The sequence below is a fragment of the Nanorana parkeri genome, unplaced genomic scaffold, assembly GCF_000935625.1.
Source record: "Nanorana parkeri isolate BGI_ZX_2015 unplaced genomic scaffold, ASM93562v1 scaffold147, whole genome shotgun sequence".
In the NCBI taxonomy this organism is placed as follows: domain Eukaryota; kingdom Metazoa; phylum Chordata; class Amphibia; order Anura; family Dicroglossidae; genus Nanorana; species Nanorana parkeri.
Window position 1 is genome coordinate 483,068 of NW_017306415.1, and position 23,594 is coordinate 506,661.

Genomic DNA, 23,594 nt, shown 5'->3' on the forward strand with positions numbered 1-23,594 from the left:
GGCAGAGAGCCGTGACAGGATCGAGAGGCAAGCGAACCCGGTATGTGTTCGCTCACCTCCCGATCTACTGAGCCGACCTGTGACAGTCTCATTGTCACAGGTCGGCTAGAACTATGAGGTGAGTGGAAATCACTCATCTCATAGTTCTCCTTTAAGAAAACCACATCAAAGAAAGGTGTAGGTGTTGCTGACAGCACTTACACTCATTTTTGCACTGCAGGTCAGAGAACGAAAGCCAATCCTGATTTTTCCATTAGTTCCAGGATTTATAAAGCGACCTTCTCGCCTTTACAAAACAAAATGACCTCTAGACCACTAGGTATAATCATTCATTTCCATCCAGACGAGAAACAGATTTGAACACCTACACTAAACAAACGTATACAGATACGCAGTGTGAAAAATAAAGCCAGGTCACAGCAATTAGAAATCAGCCTGTAGCATACAGCGGACAACAAAGGGAAATAAATACCCATAAAATCAGAGAAGGGATTAGACTACATCCCGTGACCCTACGTGGACTCACGCAGTAAACATGACAATGAATCCCTTCTCTATCTAGGCACACTATAAATAAATAAGTGACCTTATAAATTACCTAGCAGTTCCATTGCATCATCCTCATTATCAATATCTTCCTCTGTGACAGATGCAGGGGTGCTGTGTATAGAGTCAAAGGAGTCTTGAGACAACATGGCTGCCAGGAGCTTCTTGTGCTGCTGCTGCTGTTGCTTTAGTCCTTTGTTTTTTGGCTCCATCTTGAGGCTAGAGAGATAAGAAAAAATAAACATTGGTTTTCCATTTTTTAAGTAGTTGCTTATAGGAGAATACATATTGTTTTACCCGACACCAGACTTGTAAAGGAATGCCCTTATTAAGGCAGCACAGTGGCTTACCGGTTAGCACTTTTGCCTTTTGGCGATGGGGTTCCCAGGCCCAAATCACGGTTTAGGACACTACTTGCAAGGAGTTTGCATGTTCTCCCTGTGCTTACATGGGTTTCTCCCACACTCTGTATTCATGTGAGATGTGAGACCTTGGATTGTAAACTCCTCGAGGGCAGGGACTGATGTGAATATGCACTATGTAAAGTGCTGTGTAAACTTGTTGGTGCTATATTGATATTTGTTACAAGTAAACTATATAGGGCTAAGGGCCTGTTCACACGAAGTCCGTATTCTGTGCCTACCTGATTCGTACGCTCCTGCACTAAAAATGCATCCCAATGTATCCCTATGTGTTTTATGGGCTACAGTTCTCACATGCGTAGTCCGTTCAGGTTACGACAGAAAGTATTGGGGTGTGTTTTCAAATTATTGAGTTCAGGTGTGAAGGGTACTGCTAAAGCTAATGTGTACAAAGATATTTTAGACAATTGTGTGTACTTCCAACCTTTTGGCAAAAGTTTGAGGACTCTGGCAGACAGTAGGATCCAACACTTTGGATTGCTGGATCCCTATTAATTTTGCAGGATGTTTACTTAAATAATGAGAAAACAAACTAAAAAACAAGTTGGGATTTTTTTTTATATTAAACAGAGTTTAGATTAAAATGTGAGAGGGCCTCTTTAAACTCTGCATATGGATTTTTCATTATCTCCTCAGTTAGAATTGTCAATGAGCTGCAAACAAGGTTTACCCATCCCCTCCACACACGCACGCACACACGCACGCACACACCACAAGAATACAGTCACGTTATTGTTGACCCAATGTCTTTTCCAGCCGGGCCCACAGCAGTCACCATTGGGAATCACGCCTTCTATTTCACCTTGGCAATAAACATCCAGTAACATTTTGGGGTGTTAATCCCGTTCTTTCTCATCACGTTCTCCATTGCTTAGCTAGGATGAGATGCACTGTGCTCTTTATGTAATAAAATATTTTATAACATGTCCATGAGCTTATTCTAAGCCGACATTTAACAGCTGTAGCATATGAGATTTTAAATGTAGCCATAACAGACTACGTGTCTGCTACAGGACCTTGTTCTGTCTAACTATATAACTTACTAAATGTTTATGAAAGCAACAAAATCATTCTCAATAAAATAAATGTATGTAATTTGCCTCTATCAAATTACAGTATTCAATGTAGTTACAGTTACAGTTACAGATAAAAGCACAATTGAAATTTCAGTTTAAATCAGCTAAATACATTTCATAACAAAATCTTGTTTTCTTTAGAAAGCAGCCAGAGCCTAATAAGGCTTGTTCTCTGCCAGCATGTTGCAAAGTGGGACCCTTGCTCTGTATGGAAGCAGTGGTCCCTCTGCAAAGGTCTGGCACACTGCCTACTATATCAGAGCTAGAGTTTGTAAATCAGCAGGGAGCATGTGCTTTGCTGAATGGAAAGCAAACTCTGACTAAGCAGGGTGTGTGTCAGACCGCTGCGAAGCGGCCACTGCTTCCATACAGACCGCAAGGGTTCTTCTCTGCAACATCTTCATCAAGTGGGAATCCCGGTAAGGAGTGCGGTATGGTTCCTGTTTCTGTTTCTTCTCTGCAGCAGGGGACAGGCATTACTACTTAATCTAGTTTATAAAGAAAAAAAACTGTAGGACTTTGCACATTTTTTGTTTTGATGCTCTTGGAATGTATTTATTTTATTTATTTATAACAGGTATTTATATAGTGGCAAAAATGTACGCAGCGCTTTACATACTGCATATTCACATGAATCCCTGCCCTCAAGGAGCTTACAATCTAAGCTACCTATTGTACAAACATACAGGGCCAATTTACCTTCCAGCATGTCTTTGCAGTGTGGGAGGAAACCCACCCAAGCACAGGGAGAACATGCAAACTCCTTGCAGAGTCCTGACTGGCATTTGAAACGGGGACCCCCATTGCTGCAAGGTAGAAGTACTAACCACTAAGGTACAGTGCTTAGGTAATTTAAAGTAGTATTAAAGGCTGATCATGTTTTACTTTAATGCATTCTCTGCATTAGGGTTAAAAATGATCACTACCTTTTTGTGTTCCTTGTTCCCTCACACTTACCTGTCAGCACTGTGACTGCCGCCGGTCCCTGTATCAATCCACCCATTCCCCGAACTTCCTGGTTGTGGGGGGAGGATACTGAGGGCAGAGGAGCCGTAGGCTCATCTGCTATCAATCACCCTTTAAGGAGGAGGAGAGGGGTGTGGCCTGCCGCAGCGCTGTGTGTGACTATGGGCGCACACAGCCACTGTAGGAACATGCGCGCACGGGTGCCTCCATAGTAGCCGCTTAGCTGGTGGTGGCACTCCTGCAGGGGGTGGGGGGATGAGCGCTGCACGGACCCACTAGAAAACAAGAAATGGAAGCTTTTTGAAGAAAAAGAACAGACAATTTATAAGAAGGTGGGCCTCCTAGATGGGAAAAACCCCCAAAAACCTGAAGCTTTAATATCACTGGTTTTAATAACATAATTGGAATAATATCATTGGTTTTAATAATGGTACAGTGCAGCAGTAGAATTAATATTAAGGTGGAACTCAGGCCAACATTTTAAAAACCCAGCCAAAGATTCTAACCTTAAACCCTGTTCAAACACATAAAAGGTTTTGGCTGAAACTCCACTTAAATATTGGTGTTGAAGAGGCATGAGGCCCAGTTTTATACAATGATGTCCCTGGCTTTTATATCAACCTTTCCTGCATGTCTGCAGACAATGGCCTTCATTTAGATAGCTATAAATATTCATAAGAACTTCTAAGACTGAAAGCTCCATTTACCTTACAAAGATGGATTAGGGGAACATTTTTCCTCCACAGATATGCAGATATGTGCACACAGAACACGCATAAGCCGATGCCTCCTCTATCGCGCCAGCTCCTGTCACAGGCGGAGTGATACCAAATGCACTCCGTCTGTGAGTAATCCATAGTAAAAGCGCACTTCGCTCATTCTGGCCGCCGATTGGTTAGCAAATTGCTCTTGGAAAGGTACGGCACCCCTGATTGCCCTGATCACCATATTTTTGTAGATGAATACATGAAGACTGTTGTACATGAATAAGTGTGGATTGTTGTACGTTACAAAAAAATAAAAATAAGACCTACCCCGAAAATAAGACCTAGCATGTTTTTTTGAGCCAAAAAAAAATATAAGACTGTCTTATTTTCGGGGAAACACGGTATATACCAGAAAATTGTATACTCACCTATAAGCAATTTTCCTTTCCTGGTGCATCTTCACGGCAGCACACAATGGGTTAACGCTCCTCCCCTTAGCCCAATAGGACAAGCCCTCTATAAGTTTTTGTGCCCTGTAGCATGGGGTAATTCTAGTCAAAACTGCGAGCCTTGTAGGGAGGGCACCTGTGTGCTGCCATGAAGATGTACCAGGAAAGGAGAATTACCAATAGGTGAGTATGCAATTTTCCGTTTTCCTAGTGCATCATGGTAGCACACAATGGGATGTAGAAACCACACAGGGAGGTAAATGCGAGAAGAAAAAAAAAGTTTAATGAGATAATGCATAATCATGAGGCAGAGCCTGCGGCAATAACTGCCTTGCCAAAAGCCGCCATAGTCAAAGCAGTCGGGTTAATCCAGTAAGGATTCATAAAGGTACTCCTGGAAGACCAGGTGGCTGCCTTGCAGATCATCTTAGCTGACACCTTCGAGAATGCTGCCCAAGAGGTTGCCACTCCTCGAGTAGAATGTGCTCGAACTTCTTTAGGGACAGGTATGACGTATGCCTTTTTAATTGTCTTGACAAGCCAGGAGGCCAGGGTCCTAGCTGAGGTGGGCTGCCCCTTCTGAGTCCTCTAGGGGGGATGTAAAGGCTGCTTGAGATTCTAATTGCCTGTGAGGCCGCAATATAAGGGATTGGTAACTTTGGGTAGGAAAGCCATGTTGGGTCTTAATACCGCCTTGTCTGGGAAAAATTTGCAATAAGGGTTACCGATTGTCAAGGCATGGAGCTCTGACACCCGTCTTGCGGAAGCTATGGCTACTAGAAAGACTGTTTCAAGAGTCAGATTCCATAGGGAAGAATTTGAAGCCAGAAAAAAAAAGGGTAGGAAGAAAAGGACTTCAGTACGAGTGTCAAATCCCACTGCAGAAAGAGTTGTTTCCTTTAAGGCCTAAGTTTGAGACAGGCCTTCAAGGGATAGTATGACCATCTAGTGTTAGTGAGGGCCGATATAGCCGAAATGCTGACCTTAAGGCCCAATTCTAATCCTGTTTGCAGAAATTCCAGGACATCAGTGATCTCAGGCTCTGTGGGATTAAATCCCTTTTCCCCTGCTGCTGTCAGGAACTTGTCCCAGACTCTTCTATATTTGAAGTTGGTGGAGGACTTCCTTACCTTCAGAATCTGAGGATCTCCCTATAACTCGCTGGGATGTGCTAGGATTAGGAGTAGCACCAGGGGGCCCTGACATCTCTCTCACGCAGTTCTTAACAGACTGTTTTATTAGAGAAGATAAATCTGCAGATGAGGCAAGGTGCTCTTGGGTTGCCTCTGGCAGGCAAGCCTGGCATACAAGCGGTGACTGGCGGACCGCGTATGCGCAGAACGAAGACACCGCCTCTCGATGAGTCCTGCAGCTGGGCACATCGCCCATGGCCGCCATCTTGGGAATGAGCGCTGGAGCAGCGAACAAAGCGCTGGAGCAGGACGGAGCCACCGGTAAACAGTAAGGGAAGCAGGAGGAAGAAAAAATGCCAGACGACACAAGGCAGAAGGGGGGACATTGTAGCCCCAAGACGGATCCAGACAAGGTCCCTAAGACATCCAGACTGGCACTCCCTGTGGAATACGCTATTTAAAGGCACAAAGGCAGGGACATCACAGCAGGGGAGGCTGCCGCTGAGTGGCAAGGCCGCAGGAAAACGGCAGGTAAGAGCAAAAATATTAATCCTAGAGGTTGACCATGGTGGGGGACAGAAAAAAGTGGGGGACAGAAATTTTTAAAAAAGTAGCTATATTACAACACAATTTACTCTTATAAATATTGTGAGCTATGTATCTCACCATACCATATCTACTACATTACTTCTACTATCTTACATATCTTATTCAAGCATTTTACAATACACAACCTCATTTTCCCCTAGCCACTCTTCTACACTCATCTCTTATTTTCTACTACCATTCCTACTTCTGGAAGGGGAGGGAGAGGGATTATAAATTTAGTGTACAACCCTTCAGTGTTTCTCCTCAGTCCATGTCCTAAGACCAACTTGCCCTCTCAAACCTAACTTATAAGTATTCCACACACTACTTAGTGTTTCTCCTATATGTGATCTATACTACAGCGTTTGTGATCTATCCTATCTACTTTAAAACGTTGTTATCGTTTATCCCCCCACCTAGTTTCCCACTGACCTGTGTTCAAAAAGCCTAAATGTGTATCCTACATCTAGATATCCCCCCAGGATACATTTACAAACCCTGTGAAAAACTACTTCCCCCCTTGTCCCTTTATTCACCTATAGGTGAAACTCGAATAATTAGAATATCGTGCAAAGTTTATTTATTTCACTAATGCAACTTAAAAGGTGAAACTAATATATGAGATAGACTCATTACATGTAAAGCAAGATAATTCAAGCCGTGATTTGTCATAATTGTGATGATTATGGTTTACAGCTCATGAAAACCCCAAGAACCCCAAATCCACAACCTCAAAAAAGTAGATTATTACATGCAATCAATAAAACAAGGATTGTACATAGAACAATATCGGACCTCTGAAAAGTACAAGCATGCATATGTACTCAGTATTTGGTTTGGGCCCCTTTTGCAGAACTTACTGCAATTATTTTTGCACGCTATTCTAATTATTCGAGTTTCACCTGTATATTTATATCCTTAACCTCCCTCAATCTCCCCTTCCTACCTCATACTATCCATCATTCTTCTTGATCATCCAAACATACAAGTCTAATGCTAAAAAGAAAAGAAATCAATGTATTATTTAATATTTATACCTCACTGGGATTTATCTATCTACTAGTTAACCCTAAATGGGACTTCACCTCTATACCCCTTCTTTTCCTCTCTGTCTTTCTTTACCTAAATGCCTCAGTGTGTCTGTAAATTTCCCATTTCTCCCATATATTCTCATATTTATCTTTCCTATTGGTGTCCCTTGCGCTCAATTCCTCCATATATCGTATTTCTTCCAGTATAATCTCCCAACTCTCTAATGAAGGTGGGGTCACTGATTTCCATCCACGTGATATATTAACTCTAGCTGCAGCTAATACAAATCTTAAGATATCTGTCCTTATCTTTTTTATTGGGCCAGAAATTAATGATAATAATGCAATTGAAGGATCATTTTCCATACTTAGAGTCCCTATGGAGCGATATACTTCGAATATTGAATCCCAGTATGCCTGCAATCTAGGACGGCTCCACCAGATATGCAAGTTCGTTCCCTCCTCAATACTACATCTCCAACATCTATCTGACATTCCTGGATTTATATGTTTAATTCCTTCTGGGCATCTATACCATCTAGACAATACTTTGAAGTTTTTTTTCCTGGTAAAATGAGGATTTGACAGAACTATGTGTCATGGTGAATATTCTTCCCCACTCCTTCTCTGAAATCTCCGTTCTCGAATCCTGTTCCCATCTCTTCATGTATTTTGTGTGGCCTTTAGCTTCCTCCTCTCTCAACAGACCATAAACCAGTGATAATGCATGTTCAATTTTTGTTTCCTTCAAGCATAGATTCTCAAACGGGGTAAATGGTCTGTTCAGAGATTTGCAGGTCCTAAGATATCTAATATAATCCAATAGCTGCATTGCCACCATCCACAGTTTCACGTTGGTTTGTCTCTCTGGTCTAAGTTCTAATTTCAATTCTTCTTTACCTTTCTCTAAAACCTGCCATATGCATGCATATGAGACATTCTCAATATTCAAGAAAGAGACCACCTGCATACCTGGTGGAAATTGTGCACCTGCATACCTGGTGGAAATTGTGCATTACCCACAATGGGAGTCATGGGCCCTGGTGTAGATGATAGGTTGTATTTATCTGCAGTTCTGTCCCATGTAAGAAGCACTGGTTTTGCCAAGTATGGCAGGGTGGACATATGTGGTCTGTCCTCTGATGCCAACCATGGGATATTCCTCAATGGTATAGGGGCAATATTTGTCTCTAGTTTTACTCCCCCCTTAACTTGACTACTGTGTATCCAGTCTAATATTCTTATTAATAAAGCTGCTTTATGATATAAGGCAAAATCCGGTATTCCCAGTCCTCCCCTTTGTTTAGGTCTCATTATTACTTTAGCACTAATCCGTGGGGTTTTATTAGCACATACAAATTTTATTGCTGCTGACTTGAGTTTTTGGAAGAAGGATCTTGGCAGAAGAATAGGGACTGCCTGAAACTTATATAATATTTTAGGCAGAATATCCATCTTTAGTACATTGGCTCTCCCCATCTATGACAAGTTCATATAGTTCCATACATTGGAACAGGGCAAAAATCTTTTCTGACCAATCTCTAAAGTTTATGGCGTAAAGTCTATTAAGGTCTTTAGGGATATTAATACCAAGATATACTATATACCGTATTTTTCGCTCCATAAGACGCACTTTTTTCCCCCCAAAAGGAGGGGGAAAAAGTGCCTGCGTCTTATGGAGCGAATCCCGACGCCCGAGACATGCAGTTTCGGGCGCCGGGCGAGTAGTAGGAGCCACTGCTCGTTTAATACGAGTGATCTAACGAGATCACTTGTATTAAAGCCGAGCAGCGGCGGCGGCGATCGAGTTCAGCAGCAGGAGCCACTGCTCGTAGAATAGACGTTCTTCGCCTGCTCTGTGTCATCACTGAGACCGTGGCGCTGTAATCACAGCGCCACCTGTCTCAGCAGTCACTAACTGCAGCTTCTGTCACAGCTTCTGTCATAGAAGCTGTCACAGAAGCTACAGTCTGGAGTGCTCCATAAGGCGCGCCGGACCTCCCTGCGTCCTATGGTCCGGTGCGTCTTATGGACCGCAAAATACGGTAATTAGGCTGCCATCTAAATGAATAGCTTTCCTTAATGCGTGATTGTGTTTCATCTGATAATGATATATTCAAAAATTCCGATTTTGATATATTTATATGGAAGTTACTCAGATCACCATATTTCAAAGTATTTTGTCTAATAGTAGCTGCTAGTTGTTCCATCACTATGAGATATAAGAGGGGTGATAGTGGGCATCCCTGGCGGGTACAGTTAAGTATGGGAAAGGGATTGGACAGATCCCCATTTATCCTTACCTTTGCGGTTGGATGTACGTAAAGTGCCATCACCTTTGATACGTATTGCTCTCCCAAACCCGCTTTAAGAGGGACTCCCTTACAAAAAGTCAGTTTACTCTGTCGAATGCTTTCTCAGCATCAATTGACAGAAGACATAGTGCCTTATTCTCCTTCTGTGCTAAATCTATTAAATTGATGACCCTAGTAGTACTGTCTCTGGCCTCCCGCCCCTGGACAAATACAGTTTGATCTATATGTATAATTTTAGGCAACACTTTTTTTAGCCTGGAGGCCAGCGTATCATTTAAGATCAATATTTATAAGGGAGATAGGGAGATAGTGTCCACATTCTGTTAAATCTTTCCCTGGTTTTGGTAATACAGTTATATTGGCCTCTAATGTCTGTGTGGGAAAGGGACATACCTCTGTAACTGCATTACAAAATTTTGTAAAAAAGGGTCTTAATTGTTCCTCAAAATGTTTATAGTATCTAGCTGTAAAGCCATCCGGTCCTGGGGCCTTATTGACCTGTAGGGAGGCAATTGCCTTTTTAATTTCTTTTTCTGAGAATGTGAGATTCAAGTCTTCTCCGTCCTCTTTACTAAGAGTCGGCATATTTGCCTCTTTTATATATTTCCTGATTTTGCTTATGTAACTATCTGGAGACATATCTGCATATTTACCTTGTATTGAGTATAAAGATGCATAGAATTTTCTAAAAGTTTCTACTATAAGGGGTGGAACGTTAACCCATTGTGTGCTGCCATGCTGCACTAGGAAATTATATATATAATTTCTCTTTTGTTCATTGCATTGGAGGATACAGCTTTGCTTAGGGTCATCACCTACTAGGCATGGTTACTCTTGCAGGAGTAGGGCACTAGGTACAACTAAATTCAAAAGACAGACTAGGGGCAGCCCCTTTTAGTAGCCAAAATGCCTCCCCACACCGTGGAACAAGCTCAGTTATCAACCCAGTGTGTAGGAGTAAGGACATTGACATTTCATCCTGGAAATCCTAGTTCATTTGGTTTTACTTTAAGCAAGTCATGGCTGGGTGACAGATCGGATAATAGAGATCCTGCTAGTCTCCATCGAGCACATACAGTTCCTTGCTCCGTGCACACTCTACGAGATCGATATGTCCTGGGCTTTCTACCATCAAGCATTAATTACATAGGTTTGTAAGGCTGTCTGCCATTAAGCATCAAATGCTTAGGCTTGTAAGGTGGCCACTTGGTCCTCAGTTTATATGTTCACCAAGTTTTACAAGGTGGATGTGGCAGCATTAGCTGATGCCAGTTTTGGGCATAAAGTTTTGCAGCCGGCAGTTTGACTGGCCTGTATTCTTTTCTTTGAGATGGTTATACTTTCCATTTAATTTTGTGCCCAACGAGTTGTGGTACTGCTGTGAGATGTCCCAGTAGGGGATGATCTAAAGCAGAGCTGTGTCCTCCAATGAGCGAAAGAGAAAATATAATTTTTTTGTACTACTGTGAAATCCCTTTTTCTGTGTTTATTGGAGGACACAGCACCCATTCCTCTGACTTTGCTGCTGCCCATTTACCTGAGCTAGTTCCACTTTGTTGTTTTTTTTGTCCACCAGCATGGACCTTTCCATGGCAGTCTTTTGTTTTTTAGTGGTACTTAGCGCCCTACTACTGCAGGTGACACTATACCCAGTAGGTGATTATATCAAGCAGAGCTGTGTCCTCCAATGAACATAGAGAAAATCCTATTTTTTTAGCCCATTTCATGCTTTAATGAAGCAAAAGTTAAATAAAAACGAGAATCATCTATAAATCTGATCAAATCATCTGGGAAATTTAGCTGTTCCAGGTTAACAACTGTTAGTTTTCTGCTTGCGTGTGCCTGTGGCATGAGTATTTCACACAGAGTTGTTTTGTAAAGAATCTGTTACTACATTAGGACAGAGTATGTCCTTCACATACAGACTAGATACTGACTGTGTGATAGTCATATGGATGATTTTAAATGGTCAGATTGCTTGTTAGCTAATTATTAAAAATCAGTGACAAAGCAACTGCTATTGGGCTCAGCTGCTAGCCTTGTTTTAAGATTACTGTCTCTTTCCTCTTCATCGCACCAATGGCAATATGTGTATGAGATAGGAAAGGATTTTATGCTTACAAGTTTCTCTGCTGCATGAAGCATTTGTATGCAAAATAGGCATAAAGAGAATTTATAGTATATGTCTTTTTGTTTTGTTTTGCTATACTGTACATGTAAAAGCTCAACTAAAAAATCTTACCGGTATGTTAGTTTTAATAACCTTGTTTCTGTATATATTTTGTAATTATATATGTACATGGGGCAACCATAGTTATTCATCATATACACAGGACATGGATCCTGCTTTGCACTTATGGTTGTGCTTTACCACACCTTTTCATAGTGCAAGTCTGAGTTTGCTGACTAAAAACAAAGCATGCCCTGTGTGGCCGATACCTTATTTTAACAGTTGCTAATAAAGGAGACAGATACAGATACATTTCAAAATGAGTGACTGCCCGCTCTACTGGTTAAACTACAAATATCTTCATATAATATAATAACAAAAGTATGAAAAAACAAGTATGAAAGAGCAGCCCATGAGGAAGCCTCGTGTTGAGAAGAAATGAATTATGGAGACGCATGGAGGGTGTTTATTATCCCAGCTACCTCTACTACCACATAAGCTGACACTCTGCAAGGCTTGAGGCTTCCTCAGGGGTGCCTCAAAATTTTCACACAACATCATGCCTCTGATGTGAAGAGGGCTCCTGATGTTTAAGAAGGGTACTCTGGTATGAATGAGGGGGACTCTGATGTGAAAGGAGGGAGCTTTTGACCTGAAGGGAGCTCCTTATGTAAAGGGGGTCTCCGAAACTTCTATGGTATTCTATGGTAAATCTATATTTTTGCGTGGAGTCCCCCCTAAAATCCATACCAGACCACTATCTTGGTTAATTGTCTGGTATGGATTTTAGAGGGGATATGCATCCTTTTTTACATTTAAAGTTTTTTTCATTTTAGACTGGTGTGCTCAAGATTTTGCATATTTTTAAAGATGCCGTGACAAAAAAAAGTTTGAAAAATGCTGCTGGTCTAGAGGAAACATATAGTAGCATTGAAACTAAAATCTTGGCCCTAGTTTTCATCTAAGCATTCAGTTCATGCTCCTGGCTGCCCTGCTAAATCCCTGTGATTGGGATTCCCTTCTCTCTCCGGTCTCTCTCCGGTCTCATCGATTATGGCTAGTGCAAAGAGCAATAGTAGAGATTATGGCTACCTTTTGCGCACTTCCTTTACCAGATTCATTTATATTAGAGATGTCTTTGCACATCATTTTACAGCTGCTCTCAAATTTAACTGGCATGCCCTACTGATTTACTAGAAAAGCCTATTAAAAAAAAAACAATAATCAGCTGATCTCAGCAACTCTACTTTGTTCCCATTTTATTGTCTCCAGCATTTTTTTGTTTATAAATATTTATTTGTGCCCACCTTGTGTATCTGGATAAGAAGCTAAGCAGCACAAGCCATGAAAATAGAAGTCTACTTGCAGCCCCATTCTCTCAGTCCCTGTTGTGGACATAACCTTACCATTGCATACAAGGTGGCTCACTCCAACCATGCAGATCCTCAGTGCTTTGACGGCAAGTTTGGATTTATCTTCTGTAAACAGATTTTTAATTATTCCTGCAAATAGTTTGAGTGGATGCATTAAAAATAACTCTAATGTAAGCTTATTGGAGATTTTTATGCTGCTCTGTGGTTTTCACTTTTTCAATTTAAATTCTGTAAATGTTCTGTTTACATTGCAAACCCTGTACACCTCATGTGTATTGTACTATTCAAATCTACTTCTGCTCTGCATCTGCACATTTCTTGAATACAAAGTAGAACAGCGCAGTAGTCAGACTACAACTTCTAGTCATTTTAGACGTGTACATATTTCTCTTATCTCCCAAACATGATAGGGAAACAGGGGAAAACTTGGTTTGTTCATGAGCATATTTCATAAATACACTTAGTGGAAATTAACAAAATGTAATATTTGAAGACCTGAGGTCTTTCAGTAAAAAATCTTATTGCAAACATGTATGTAGAATAAAAGGTCATCCCTGCTGCTTATTTTCAGAAGTATGTAGCAGTGAGACAAAAGTATCATTTCATTTTTTAACTCACTCTAAAGTCATTTGCAGCTATATTTTTAATGAGCACCAGTATGCTTTTACGAATAGTTTACCTATATCCCGTTTTTTGTTTTCTTTTCTTTTGCTGATGTTGTAAATTTGTGAAGATTTGTCTTTTGCACATGAAGTGAAGATGATGTGATAAGACGTATGATGACAACTATGACAAGGGTGATAATATTGCCTACAAATGTTGGTGCTAAAAGGTTCCTCTATGTATGATCTCAAAAAGTTGTGAAGTATTATATCTCTGTAAAGATTTTGTATAAGAGGTAAGCAGACTTTTTAATCTTTCTCTTGCATTCTTTTCTAATGTTTGTGGAATACAGCAATTGTACCTTCTCTGCATAGCGTAAAGTGGACAGTGTCCACCTGTTTGATCTGACTGCTGACCTCTCTCTATGCTAAATACCTGGCTCAGTGGCTTCTATACACTCAGTCACAGACCTGGAACAAACATGCAGCATGTGAGGTCAATATATCAGGACTAATGGGAGATGACTGAACTCTGAGCAGGTGGAGATCTGACCCAGAGTACAAATGTGAAAATACTGGAGTTGCCATTGCTGGTCTCCTTCTGAGGAGTCTTGTATCCCTCAATACTTTCTGAGTCTTTGTTGGAACAAATATACAACCATTGAAGTGACAGCTAACACCAGCCAGCACTCCACACTTACAGGCTTGTTTTTAATTTCAAGTTGTTTAACAACATATAGAATCAAATTGGGCTTTTTAGGTGACAGAAACTTTTTACAAACGCATGTCTGAGTAAAATAATAATCTTTTACTAAGCCATATTAAAACATTTTCTTAAAAACAATAGTACACGTGTCCACCTTGTTACATTACTACCATATTGCAACATTCCACAGATTCCACACATATTAGGAACTTGATATACCGAAAGTAATACAATCCTCTAAGTTAGCTTGAAATAAAGACTTGACACGTTTCACGATATTGCTTCTTCAAGAGTCCTCACAGTCTGGGGACAATCTGCATCGTCCAGCACCTGCAAGCAAAGGTGGGAAAGGGTGCAGAAGAGGGTGGAGCAGAGAGACCTGAGAAGATGCACACAGTGCCCAGGTGGGGGCTTTCGAGGGAGATCAAAGCAAAGCCAAACGAGTTACCATCTAACTGGACTTCACTCCGTAATACATATGAATAAGATCATATTCAGATGTACAGATATTCCAACCTTGTCAATGGCCAGGATAGCTTAATAAGCCAAGATATTAGTGCACTCCTCCCCCAAGCCTACTGCCAAGTTATACGGGTATAGTCCTGATGGTGTGTATTGACACTTGCCTCCTCCTCCATCTGGATGGCCGGCCTACGGGTACAGTCCTGATGGTGTGTATTGACACTCGCCTCCCCCTCCATTTGGATGGCCTGAAGGAAGGAGGAGGAAGGAATTTTGCATTCTGCATTTGTGCAGACACACAGTTTACTAGTACACACAAGGGTGGTTCCATAGGACCTTGCAAGTGAACAGAGCCACCCTAAAATAGGATATCAGGGCTAGTGCTCAGGGGACCAGTTTCTGCAGAAAACAAACTTTTAAACATCAAGAAGCAGCATTTATTGTAAATGAATTAATAGCTATACAACGTTTCTACTTTAACACATTTTGTAAATTTAGCAACATCCAACACTATGTAAAGCAGACCCTGACTAAGACTTTTAGTCAAAGGATAATTTGTGCTTTCCAATGTACAGCAGATGCAGAACCCAAAGAAAAAACATTCAGGAGAGTGAATGATTGAAATGAGCAAATACACAGTGACATGAAGCTGTCCAAAAAAAAAAAAACCTTCTTGATACATTTTTATAGCGTTGACCTCTGTCTCTCCATTGCTCTGGTGGAGTGCAACTGCAGTGGCACATCCCTTCTGCTGACGCCATAGGGGAATCCCTGATTGGTGGAGATGAAGAATAACATCACTGCACTCGTCCAGAATCAGTGTCAAACAGAGGACATGCACTGCCTGGGCAGGATTACAGGATGTGGCAACATTATATCAGCCTTTAATCCTGCCATGAGATTGCTCACATAAGAGTGACAACGCCACTGCTGCACTGCAAAGAGGGCAGGGTACATTGTCACCCTCCTAAAAGCAGTGTCACTGACACAATAAAAAAGTAATGCTGTAGAAAATAAAAAAATCATTTGTTATGGGGGGTTAAAGACAAGAGAACAATGATTTTTTGTTTGGTTTTGGGTATACATATATTTTAAAGTGACACTAAATTTAGGAGTTAAACCTTAAAGATGCGTTCAAGTAACTTAACTATTAACAAAAATGTATATTATTTGTGTATTACTCAGCTGTAAATACCTCAAACCATCTCTGAATTCATGCTGACACTGTCCTTCCTTCTGGAGGGTGGCTACTTTTGTTCTCCGTTGTCCCTGTTGTCTACAATCTCAACACAAATTAGTAAACTAAACATGAGATTGTAATCCATCACGGGAGCAAGCTTGGTGCGGTGGCTACTTTACAACACGCACAGGGAACATGGGGAACAAAAGTAGCCACCCCCCAGAAGGAAGGACACTGTCAGAGATAATTTGAGGATCTACAGCCGAGTGATACACAAAGAAGTTACATTGTTGTTAATAGTTGAGGTACTTGAATGCGTTTTTAAGATTTAAGTCCTGAGTTTTGTGTCACTTTAATTAAAGTCCAACCACAGCCAAGGAAATTTTTCAGGATAAAAGTTAGAAACTCTGTCAGGTTTCTATTCTAGTCTGTGTTTACAATGAGAAGATTTCCTCTCACTTCCTGTGTCAATGAGCACCTTCCCTGGGACAGGAAGTAAAGCAAAAACCTGACAGATGTTCTAATTGTTACTTACTCTATTGAAGAAAAGTGATTTGGAAAGCGTTTCTCTTGTGGCCTGTCTTAGTAATGCTCTATGCACAAAAGCAGGGGTAGGCAACCTTGGCACTTTAGATGTTTTGGAACATTACAAGACTCTGACAGGCACACACATGAGTCTCAGAGCCAGGGTTGCCTACTCCTGCATTAAGGTATGACACAGTGTCACTGGGACAGTAAGTGTGGGGAAATATGAACTGCGCACAAAGGCAACAATGAATAATCTAATGAAGAGTTATGACTCACCTGACAGAGGTCCAACCCTTCTTTACTATATCCCAAAATTAGAGAAATGTTTGACTGAAATTGGGTTTTAAGCATAATAAAATGCAGGCTTTCACACCTACTGACACCTGAACCTCTGCAATAAAACACACTCTTTATAGAGGAATATGTAATGCTGTTTGTTGTGGACTCAAGGCTATGAGCATAGTAAACATCACAGCCTATAAAATTTCCTATTCCTCCAAATTATTTTCAGGCTTTACTTTATGAATATTTCATTATCTCAGTAAGTTGATGTTTGTTTTCTGCTCAGTCTGCCATTGATTTGTATTAACTGGGTTAATTTTAAAGTGTGTCAACAGGTCTTTCCATTAATGCCAGATTACAATGGTTGCCTTGTTTCAGAAAACATGGATGTAATACTAGATATCCTGTTTAAAGGGAAAAATTCAGGTAAAAGTTAATTTTGCAAACTCTTTGCTGATGTCTGGTTAATGGAAGCAGTTCCAATCTGATAATCCCTGATAGACAGGGAACAACCCAAAATACCCTGTAATTCCCAAGCTGAATTTAAGGACATGCTTGTCAACCAGAAGATAATTTACAATTTGCACTTACATTCTTTTTAATTGTTGCCTTTTTAAATACCTTAATTCCACCAGCAGAATTCTAGATGGGGTGCAGGACATTTAAGAGCTATTACCAGACCCTTTGATGCTTTAATAGCATGCAATAATTTTTTTGTTTCTTGGCCTGAATAGATCAATCATACCATTCATAAAACAGACAGCACATTAACTCATTTTGTGCATTATGGTTTTGTACTGATCAGGTAGCATGATTGCTCAGATAAGAACTTTAGCTTGTACTAATGGGCACCCTCTTTTTGTCATGACCAGGGCAGCAATTATGAAAATATGAGCCTAATGGATCTGGGGTAGACGTGCCAGAATTTTTCCACTTTCAGACCTGCAAGCACCACTAACCATACAATTACTGGCTCAGGACTTTTATGCTGCTATGTGTGTCTGGCATGATTAACGACCAATTCACCTAAAGCCTAACATTGAACCTTGGGTAAGCAATGTAAGGTCAAATGACCCACCAACTTATTTTATCTTGTTATTTAGCTTTTTAACAGCAATATTTCTCCACTATATTTTGTGTCTTCACCCCCTTTACAGGGCCACAGTAAAGGTGCTATTCTTAAAGCTAGACTCTGCTTTATATTTATTGTACATTTTGGAGAAACCATAAAGGGAATATTGAACTAGCTTTAGACGAGTTGGGTGAACTTGCAAAGGTAGATATTGTCACTGAAGCCTCAGAGAGTTAGTAATATAAGATTCAACTTGCTAGCAAACATGATAAAATAGACATGAGTTTTGCATTTAGAAGAGGAGGTGCCCTGGGGGGTTGAGCAAAATGGCTGTTCACTTTGCAAGGGAATTTGCACTTTGCAGGGGAGGTTTCCCCTTAGTTTAGTCAATGAGGTGAAGCTGTGCTGACTTCCAACACCCAATCATGTGCAAGCAAAAATACTGTTGTTTATTTTCTTTGCAAAGTGAAATTTCACCATGTTCACCAAGCTAATTGAAAATTCCCATGCAAAATGCAAATTACCTTGCAAAGTGAACAGCTTATTTCCTTTCTTAAATTATCCCCATAGTGCCAGGTTCAGGAATATCTGCACTACACTTGAGGAGAGAGTGGTACAAGCTCAACTGTTTTCAGAAACAGAGGGTCATTGTAGGAGCCCCATGTTCATGACGATCTCTGCATTGCCTGATAATGTACCAGTTGTTCTGAAACTAATACACAGTATGCTAGAATAATTTTCTTGGACATGTATGTCTCACCTTCCAGCAGGGCTGCCACTGCCTTCATCTACTTCCCGTTGTTCATTTTTATTTCTTGGTATAGGAGGTTGTATCATTTCAGCAGCTAAAGGGTCAATGTCATGGTCTTCACGTCCCACCCATTCTCCAACCACACAGGGTCTTAGGAGGGAAGAGTTAAATGCCCGTGTGTCCTAGTAAAAGAGCATATGGAATTTATTGAGCAGGCTTTGCAATCACATACTTAAATTGTGACCTAGATGAACAGGCAGATTATAAAGTCATGACGCCTGATCTGCATATTTGTTTAAGGTCAGTAACAAAATATTCAAGTCATTGGATCAACATGACAGTCTGGCAACTAAGGTTTTTTTTGGGAAGATATGTCTGCAATGGCAGCCTCCATATTTTCTCAGTACATGTTTCTTTAGAATGAAACATATGAAAAAGAAGAAATAAAAAGGCAGCCATTTCTGCTCTGACCTGGAACAAGCAAGTCAGTTGAAGTCAGAATACTTGATCTACAGTGCATGCTTGTTTCTGACCAGTAACTCAGATAGCATTGAAGCAACTGGATCAGCCAGGTACCTAGCATTTTTAGCCAAATCAGCAACGGCAGCCTGCATATTCTCTCATTACAGGTTTCCTGTAAAAGGGTTAATGTGCAAGAGAATCAGCCTCTGTTACTGGAAAAGGAGTTTGATGACCTCAGCAGAAACAATTGCACAAGGATGACCCCTACTCATCTCTATGTTGAATGCAGGCTGCCATATGCAGCATGTGTCAGGTGAAGCGTGCATGAACTGTCCATGACAGACTGCTTTCACCATAGAATTAATTGGAGGCCATGCTGCAAACACAGAATTAAGAAGAGAAGATCCATCCAAAAAAAAAGAATTTCATTTTGGATGCAGGTGATGGAAGCAAGGTGAAGCTACTCTAATCTGCTGCCTGACAAAATCAGGGGTCTACCACACTTAGTAACTAAAAATCCTCAAACAGAAAAGGGGTAAGAGCAGAACTAGACACGTTTCAGTGAAACGCAACCTTAGTGATAGTTGTAAATCAAACTGAGCATATGATGAAAAATGCAAAAGGGGTTTACCTTCATCAAACACTGCATTACCAAACAATCATAGCTTTACTCTGCAAAAGCTGAGCATGGTTACCCAACCTCTCACTTTTGAAACCTCCCTACGGGTCCTTTAATATTATGTGTGGCCTCTGTGATCAGTGGGGAAGACCAGAAGGTAAGGCCAAGCTCTAAGCTGGCAAGAAATTCAAGACTTGCAAATAGGTTTCAGTTCCATTTTTTGGGTGGAGTGGGAACCTTTTTCATTGTGGTATGTGTTGCCACCTAAAAAAAATAATCTCTGCTCATCTGACTACAGTAATCTGAAATTTGATTGATTTCTATGGGTTTCATACCTTCGCAGATTACCTTACTGAATGAGCTTTTAAATGTTCTCATTTAAAGGTTTATAGAAATGTATAGATAGGCCAGCTATATTAATGCAGCATATTGTCCTAAGATCAAGAATGAAATTCCACTGCATTGCTTTTCTCACTTCAGGCAGATGATTAATTTATAAGTAAGGTCTGGTAAATATAAATTAGTGCTGTTTCCTTATTTTAGTCAGTCCCTAAGTTCTATTTGTGCATACACAAGCATCCAGTAAATCAAATCACACTCTTTTCCAGCCAGAAAAATAAGACAAACTCCAGTTGCATTTTTTGCACAGACCAGAACATCAACTTGTTTATTGCTCTTTCAGGATTCTTTTTATTTATGACTGGCAATCCACATGCTGAACAGTTGGTAAGAATCACATAAAGTACATCTTGTTCTTCTGTCATCATATTTTTTACCTCTTTAAAAGAGTACTCCATGTTCGCTAATATGTTGCTATAAAACACATATAAGTGCGAGATGAGCCATTTTGTAAATATTATTAACCATTTAAGGACAAGGTATACGGCAACAGTCCTTCTCTGCTATGCACACATCCATGGTTGCAGTTGTGAGGACCTGCTGTTGACTTGACCGCTGAACTGTATAGCAAAGCTGTTGTCAGTGGCGCGCTCAGCTCTGATCGTGTTACAGTATAAAAGCTTGTTAACGCATAAAGACAGAGTCACCGGAAATTCATATAGAATGTCTACAACACTAGTTGGAATCCTGTGGTGCATCTGTACAACAAATGTTGGTGCTTGCCCCAGATTCATGTATTTGTTGGAAACAGGTACAAAAATTTGGCGCAAGCACTGACATTTGCGCTGTGGCTGCAGTGTCCATACCAGATACTCTGTCCTGCAATTCATCACCTCCTAGGGCCACTGCACCTGTCACACAGTGATAAAACAGCCAAGGAGTTTTACTAGTGGGTGGTCTAGTCTAGTTTCCGATCCGATCCTCTCCCCTGGTGATTGACAGCAGGCAGTGGGAGCATTCCATAGTCAATAGACAGCCTATGGCCTATGCCTATTGGCTATGGAATCCGGCTACTACCTGTTGTCAATCACTAGCAGAGTGGACCTGATGGCGACCTAGTCCCTCAGGTACCACCCACTATTTCATCACTGGTTGTTAGGGACACTGTTGGCTGTGAAACCTAGGAGCTGCTGAAGCAAATCTGTAAGTAGAATTAAAAGTCTTCTCTGTTTAACCCCTTGTTATCTTGTCCTAATTAACTCCTTCCTCTCCCTGTTCACTAGATTTTCTTTACCATTTTTTTTAAACATGTTCAATTTTTGTTATGTTTTATTTTGTTTCGTTGTTCATTTTTATAGAAAACAGATAAGCAGCCCTAATTTCATAGTTACATAGTTAGTCAGGTTGAAAAAAGACAAATACCCATCGAGTTCAACCTATAGTTTCATTTGCAAATGACTAATCCCCCGCCTTGTACCAGAAACACAATTTTAGTGTAACAATATAAAAGGCGAATAACAGAAATACTTTATATTTGTTATAACATTTGTTCTCATTTTTTACTTTATAATATAGAGAGCATTAAAAAATTAGTGGAAGAGAACACTACCAAAAGAAAGCCATGTTCTCAAAAAAAAAAAAGTACTGTACATGTATAATTTCTATATTATAATGCAATGACAAAGTTATTGTTAAATGAATACGCCAAAGCTGGAACGTAAAAATGGCTCTGCAACTTAACGGGTTAAAATTACCTTTCCATTTCAATCTGCATTCAGATAGGATTTTCGAAAACTGCCAAAGAATTCAAATGTTGTTTCCTTGCAGTCATGTCCTTGGAATTCCGATTCCCTGCTAATGGGATTGCCTTGCTGCTCTCCCCAGAACTCTGCAGAGCTGGAGGTTATATTTCAGACATCCCCAGCACTGTTCTTAGCCTTTTTACAAGGAGGCTTTCATCTTTGGTAACATACTGGCCAAGGGTATTACACATCTACAGGAATGCCGAGATTCAGGAGCTCACTTTACAACACTGATGGTTCACTTTACAAGACTGATTGTATCATATATAACAGGCCCATCCTACCTTGCAATGTGGAAAGATACTATCTTTATTATGGGGAACTACAACACATGCATTTAAGCCAGTCAGAATGAATGTGTTAAAACACGACAGTGTAAATGGGCCCTTATTGTTTATGATTCAGATGCAATGTTACAACTTAATTTGATTTAAAGTAAACTTGTGTTTACTTTAAAGCTGAAATCCATGTATTTCCTGTGTATTTCATCAGTTAGATACATAGATGGAATACACAGATGGAAGCTGTTTTAAAGCAGAACTAAAGTCTCACCTCTTCTCCAGTGATGCAACATCTACAAACATCTACAAACATCTTTGCCAATGCCAAAATCATCTCCAGTCTTTTTCCGGGTTTGGCATCTTCAGCCCTCTTGACTGGCTGGCCAGGGATGAAGAAACTCATCCGACACCAAGGCATGCAGAGAATGTATACTAAGCTATAGATGCGCAGCTCAGTGTACATTCTAAAGAAGTTTGGAAACAGGCAGTAATGAAAGTTTGATTACAGAAGACTTATATTTTTTTTTAGCAAGTTAAAGTGCGCTTTAGGTGCTAAAGTAGTTGTATTTCTGTCCATCCAGTCCTGAGAATTACACAACCCTGCTGTACAGCATGGCTGGAGGGTGATACCACCTGTTACAGTTCTAAGCTGTGGAAGGAATACATTGGTGGCCACTCGACCCCCAGTCTGCTGACTGGATGGTGCAGGAGCAGCAGGAGAATGATTAAGTCATCTCGCTACTCACTCTTCTATTTCCTCTTCTGAGGACATTCCTTGTCAGCCTATTTGCACACATCACACCTGACAGTCCTGCACCTCCCTTTCCAAGTCTAAAGCTGGCCATACACTAGTAGACTTCCCGATTATACCATCAGACACTTGACAAATGTCAATCGAAATTTTTCTTTATTGTAACGTTCGATTTTTGGAATGAATGTAGTTTCCTGAATGAAATCCACATTTACTGTTAGAATTTTGTTTGTTTAAGAAAACATTTCCATCCTGCTCCTTAGGCCGTATAGACCCCATGAACTATTATTATTATTATACAGGATTTATATAGCGCCAACAGTTTGTGCAGCGCTTTACAATATAAGGAAGACATTACAATCACAATTCAATTCAAGACAAGATTGTAAGGAGGGCCCTGCACCTGAGGGCTTACAATCAAATAATAAAAAGCTGAAAGAAAGTCCTTTTGTACGAAAGTTATTTGGAACATCTAAGCAGTGTATGGCCAGTTTAAATCTGCTGTTTAGGGGCTTGAAATGGGCTGTCATAGCAAGTCAAATTCAGCTACTTACAGTAGTTGCATTTTATAAAAATGTATTTAATGATTTAATAATAAATACGTAGCTGCATTCATGTCTCTCTTTTATATCCGTATAAGTTCAATGAGAGCACCAAACAAATGATTCTAGTCCAATTCCTTTAATATCAGTACTAGTTCACAAAAGGATAACACAAAACACCCCAGGCAATTTAGGGGCCCAAAATATCTCCTCCTTCCTCATGGCTGAGATGTAGTAAATGGTAGGACTTAGAGATGGCATAATCACCAAAAATAAATCTTGATTGGAAGTTACAAGATACCAGCAGTCACTGTGTCAGCCGAACGCTCTGGCTCTCTGGGTTCGATTTAAAAGCTTTACAAACAGTATGTGCCTCCTTTGCATGCAAGCTGGCAGTTTATGAGCTTTGAAGTGAGCAAAGGTTGTTGCCAGACTACAA

General features: G+C 40.5%; 1 protein-coding gene across 1 annotated transcript in view; it reads right to left on the bottom strand.

The window, feature by feature from the left end:
• The window catches only part of CUNH8orf34 (chromosome unknown C8orf34 homolog), a 220,126-nt gene that overhangs the window by 100,156 nt on the left and 96,376 nt on the right, over positions 1 to 23,594 (bottom strand). The window contains exons 7-8 of the mRNA XM_018554218.1: positions 18,369 to 18,541; positions 599 to 765 (exon numbers count right to left, since the gene is read on the bottom strand). Coding sequence (XP_018409720.1) covers positions 599 to 765; positions 18,369 to 18,541 — 340 coding nt within the window. The remainder of the gene's footprint in view (positions 1 to 598; positions 766 to 18,368; positions 18,542 to 23,594) is intronic.